Source organism: Procambarus clarkii, chromosome 10 (genome assembly GCF_040958095.1).
Source record: "Procambarus clarkii isolate CNS0578487 chromosome 10, FALCON_Pclarkii_2.0, whole genome shotgun sequence".
Lineage (NCBI taxonomy): Eukaryota > Metazoa > Arthropoda > Malacostraca > Decapoda > Cambaridae > Procambarus > Procambarus clarkii.
In genome coordinates, this window is record NC_091159.1 from 15,724,470 (window position 1) to 15,730,309 (window position 5,840).

At 42.4% G+C, this 5,840-nt stretch overlaps 1 protein-coding gene across 1 annotated transcript in view; it reads left to right on the forward strand.

Annotated features, from left to right (window-relative positions):
• The first annotated feature begins 4,454 nt into the window (after nt 1-4,454).
• LOC138363179 (pneumococcal serine-rich repeat protein-like) overlaps nt 4,455-5,840 on the forward strand; it is a 2,570-nt gene continuing 1,184 nt past the window's right edge. Inside the window, exon 1 of the mRNA XM_069322171.1 lies at nt 4,455-4,472. Within this exon, the coding sequence (XP_069178272.1) occupies nt 4,455-4,472 (18 nt within the window). The remainder of the gene's footprint in view (nt 4,473-5,840) is intronic.

Below are 5,840 nucleotides of genomic sequence, written 5' to 3' on the forward strand. Positions count from 1 at the left end.
ATCCCTACACTTTTCCAACACATCCCTATACATCTCCAACACATCCCTACACTTCTCTCCAACACATCCCTACACATCTCCAACACATCCCTACACCTCTCCAACACATCCCTACACTTCTCTCCAACACATCCCTACACTTCTCTCCAACACATACCCACACTTCTCTCCAACACATCCCTACACCTCTCCAACACATTCCTACACATGTCTGACACACTTCACCTCTCCAACCACATGAATACACCTCTCCAACACATCCCTACACATGCCCAACACATTACTAGACTTCTCTCGATGCATATTCGTATTCTCCAACATCTCCACTTTTTTCATATAGTAATCATTATTTATGACTCCTAACATCACCCGGTATCTCCCCACACCTCACAACATCTCCTCATACCTCCCTACACCTCACAACACCTCACAACACCACCCCACACCTCACAACACCTCCCCACACCTCACAACACCACCCCACACCTCACAACACCTCCCCACACCTCACAACACCTCCCCACACCTCACAACACCACCCCACACCTCACAACACCTCCCCACACCTCACAACACCACCCCACACCTCACAACACCACCCCACACCTCACAACACCACCCCTCACCTCCCCACACCTCACAACACCTCAATACATATCTGCCTCTATGTAGGGAAAATAAACCAAGAATAATGTAGGTATTCCCTAGGGATTATTTAAGGGAGTGAAGGAGACCCGCCATTAATGGGTAATGGAGACTATGGTGTCCCTATTGAAGGACTGTGTGTGATCTTTGGGGGTCACTGTGTGAGAGGACGGGGGCTCGGGGGTAGGAAAGAGTATGAGGGTCCTGGCCTGTCCACGAACAGTTCCCATACTGAACTGTCCCATAAACATCGACAGTGGGGCGGTGAGGGAGTGGATGGGTGAGGGAGGAGATGGAGGGAGATGGGCGAGGGGAGGGAGAGGGGAGAGTGAGGGAGATGAGTCAGGATAAGAGACGAACGCGGGAGATAACGACTGATTGTGAGGTGATTGTCTCAACATATTCTACACTTCTCCTCATGACTTGAGCCCATAACATCGAAAATTCCTTTCATGGAAACTTCTCCCATTTACAAATGCTTTTGTCTTTAATATTCCTCTCACATTCCGCACAACTGTTACAACCTTCCTCGACTCCCTAGAGGACGGTGTGGCCTCCAGATCCCAGGCAACTGTGCTCTTCACCCTAACCCTCCCAGCTCTATAATGCAGGAAGTGCGAGGTTAATTGCACTCTATTTTGCAATGATTTGTTATTTTGATGATGAATTTTTTGATGATATCAATGAGTTTTTTTTTCAATGTTATTTGCGACCGTTGGAGTAGTCCTCATACAACGCTAATTAAAAGCTATTACATTGAATTTTGTCTTTAATTTTTATCTCGTTTTTTTTATTAATTCACTGTACTGTTGCCTTTCTTTGTATTTTGTATGAATGTATGTGTGTGTGTTTGTGTGTGTGTGTGTGTGTGTGTGTGTGTGTGTGTGTGTGTGTGTGTGTGTGTGTGTGTGTGTGTGTGTGTGTGTGTGTGTGTGTGTGTGTGTGTGTGTGTGTGCGTGTGTACTCACCTATTTATGTCTGCAGGATCGAGCATTGACTCTTGAATCACGCCTTTCGAGCCATCAGTTGTTTACAGCAATGACTCCGGTCCTATTTCCCTATCATGACTAGTTTTAAAATTATGAATAGAATTTGCTCCCACAACCTGTTCCTTAAGTGCATTCCATTTGTGTGTGTGTGTGTGTGTGTTACAGAAAGCCTCATTTATTAGGTGGCATCGTAAGTTATATCTGGAGAAATGCCTTAGCAGATGCTAATTAATTATAACTTCTGAGGCTGCATGATGTATGACTTAAGACGATCAACTGCGGCACCACAGACCAAGTGTGTTCTCAAGTCTAATGCCTCCGGGTGTTAAGTATATTTAAGTTCGTCTACGTGGCTGAGAGCAAGATTATATATACATCCTTGTGCTAGACTTAGCTCTTCTTACAAGTGCCTCTTATCATACAAGTGCTTCTTATCATACAAGTGCCTCTTATCATACTAGTGCCTCTTATCATACAAGTGCCTCTTATCATACTAGTGCCTCTTATCATACAAGTGCCTCTTATCATACTAGTGCCTCTTATCATACAAGTGCCTCTTATCATACTAGTGCCTCTTATCATATAAGTGCCTCTTATCATACAAGTGCCTCGTATCATACAAGTGCCTCTTATCATACTAGTGCCTCTTATCATACAAGTGCCTCTTATCATACTAGTGCCTCTTATCATATAAGTGCCTCTTATCATACTAGTGCCTCTTATCATACAAGTGCCTCTTATCATACTAGTGCCTCTTATCATATAAGTGCCTCTTATCATACAAGTGCCTCTTATCATACTAGTGCCTCTTATCATACAAGTGCCTCTTATCATACTAGTGCCTCTTATCATATAAGTGCCTCTTATCATACTAGTGCCTCTTATCATACAAGTGCCTCTTATCATACTAGTGCCTCTTATCATATAAGTGCCTCTTATCATACAAGTGCCTCGTATCATACAAGTGCCTCTTATCATACAAGTGCCTCTTATCATACAAGTGCCTCTTATCATACTAGTGCCTCTTATCATACAAGTGCCTCTTATCATACAAGTGCCTCTTATCATACAAGTGCCTCTTATCATACTAGTGCCTCTTATCATACAAGTGCCTCTTATCATACTAGTGCCTCTTATCATATAAGTGCCTCTTATCATACAAGTGCCTCGTTTGATGCAAGTGCATCTTAGCAGTGTTGTTAAGTGTATTGAACTTTCAGCTCATTGCTAAACTCCATATTAGTTAATTTTTCATTGGGTTTGCTTATTCATAATTTTACGAATGATAATGTATGAAAAAATATTGAGTTATTAGCTAAAATTTGTAGATTTTTCAATTGCTGACTTTTGCGGTTGGGTTGATCGCTAGCTAATCAATTGTGCTGATCGCTAGCTAATCAATTGTGCTGATCGCTAGCTAATCAATTGTGTTGATCGCTAGCTAATCAATTATGTTGATCTCTAGCTTATCAGTTGTGTTGATCGCTAGCTAATCAATTCTGTTGATCGCTAGGTAATCAGTTGTGCTGATCGCTAGCCAATCAGTTGTGCTGATCGCTAGCCAATTAGTTGTGCTGATCGCTAGCCAATCAGTTATGTTGATCGCTAGCTAATCAGGTGTGCTGATCGCTAGCTAATCAGTTGTGCTGATCGCTAGCCAATCAGTTGTGCTGATCGCTAGCCAATCAGTTGTGCTGATCGCTAGCTAATCAGTTGTGCTGATCGCTAGCCAATCAGTTATGTTGATCGCTAGCCAATCAGTTGTGCTGATCGCTAGCTAATCAATTGTGCTGATCGCTAGCTAATCAATTGTGCTGATCGCTTGCTAATCAATTGTGCTGATCGCTAGCCAATCAGTTGTGCTGATCGCTAGCCACTGTCCAAAATGAGTTGGATCATTTTGCCAACATAAGACAACGCTGCCTATATTATGTATCGTTGTGGATCCAAAGGGATCATCTGTAAGTCATCTGTTGAGGCACCTCTTGTTGTGCTCTGTAGTGACGTTGGTGTGTGTGTGTGTGTGTGTGTGTGTGTGTGTGTGTGTGTGTGTGTGTGTGTGTGTGTGTGTGTGTGTGTGTGTGTGTGTGTGTGTGTGTGTGTGTCTGTGTGTGTGTGTGTGTGTGTGTGTACTCACCTAGTTGTGCTTGCGAGGGTTGAGCTCTGGCTCTTTGGTCCCGCCTCTCAACTGTCAATCAACAGGTGTACAGGTTCCTGAGCCTATTGGGCTCTATCATATCTACACTTGAAACTGTGTATGGAGTCAGCCTCCACCACATCACTTCCTAATGCATTCCATTTGTCAACCACTCTGTGTGTGTGTGTGTGTGTGTGTGTGTGTGTGTGTGTGTGTGTGTGTGTGTGTGTGTGTGTGTGTGTGTGTGTGTGTGTGTGTGTGTGTGTGTGTGTGTTTTTCCTGGGGGACGGGGGGGGGCTACCTGTGTCCTTGTTCAGCCAGGGTGAGGGATACCAGTGTCTTTGTTCAGTTAGGGAGGTGGGCTTTGTTCTTGTACATCCAGGAGCGACTCTGCAGGCGTCTTTCTGTAGGCAAAGCACTACGAAGGTAAACAAAACCATTACAAATACTCAGAGCAAATAAGCCTTGCACCTTTCGCGTTTGAAAAATGTACATCAAACGGGGAAAAGAGAGAGAGAGAGAGAGAGAGAGAGAGAGAGAGAGAGAGAGAGAGAGAGAGAGAGAGAGAGAGAGAGAGAGAGAGAGAGAGAGAGAGAGAGAGAGAGAGAGAGAGAGAGAGAGAGAGAGAGAGAGAGAGACGGTTGACAGAGTGACTGTGGGGAGGATTGGCGGAATAGTAAAAAATGGAGGTTGGCGCAGAGGTAGGAGGGGCAGAGGGAGGAATGGGTTGAGGAGGAAGGCTGGGCCATTATCATATGCCAGCCCCAGCAAGCCTACATAATGACCTGCCAAGCCCAGACATGACACAACCACACGACCATCACAACACTAGCACAAGAGAAAAGCCACCACGGCTTTCTCAGTCATTTTTACTTGCATATTCATGCAAACTCGAGTCCTAGCATTATGGTGTATTAACCTAGCATAATGTATCCTAGCATTATGGTGTATTAACCTAGCATAATGTATCCTAACATTATGGGGTATTAACCTAGCATAATGTATCCTAGCATTATGGTGTATTAACCTAGCATAATGTATCCTAACATTATGGGGTATTAACCTAGCATAATGTATCCTAACATTATGGGGTATTAACCTAGCATAATGTATCCTAACATTATGGGGTATTAACCTAGCATAATGTATCCTAGCATTATGGTGTATTAACCTAGCATAATGTATCCTAACATTATGGGGTATTAACCTAGCATAATGTATCCTAACATTATGGGGTATTAACCTAGCATAATGTATCCTAACATTATGGGGTATTAACCTAGCATAATGTATCCTAGCATTATGGTGTATTAACCTAGCATAATGTATCCTAGCATTATGGGGTATTAACCTAGCATAATGTATCCTAACATTATGGGGTATTAACCTAGCATAATGTATCCTAGCATTATGGGGTATTAACCTAGCATAATGTATCCTAGCATTATGGGGTATTAACCTAGCATAATGTATCCTAGCATTATGGTGTATTAACCTAGCATAATGTATCCTAGCATTATGGTGTATTAACCTAGAATAACGTGTCCTAGCATTATGGTGTATTAACCTAGCATAATGTATCCTAGCATTATGGTGTATTAACCTAGCATAATGTATCCTAGCATTATGGTGTATTAACCTAGCATAATGTATCCTAGCATTATGGTGTATTAACCTAGCATAATGTATCCTAGCATTATGGTGTATTAACCTAGCATAATGTATCCTAGCATTATGGGGTATTAACCTAGCATAATGTATCCTAGCATTATGGGGTATTAACCTAGCATAATGTATCCTAGCATTATGGTGTATTAACCTAGCATAATGTATCCTAGCATTATGGGGTATTAACCTAGCATAATGTATCCTAACATTATGGGGTATTAACCTAGCATAATGTATCCTAGCATTATGGGGTATTAACCTAGCATAATGTATCCTAGCATTATGGGGTATTAACCTAGCATAATGTATCCTAGCATTATGGGGTATTAACCTAGCATAATGTATCCTAGCATTATGGGGTATTAACCTAGAATAACGTGTCCTAGCATTATGGGGTATAT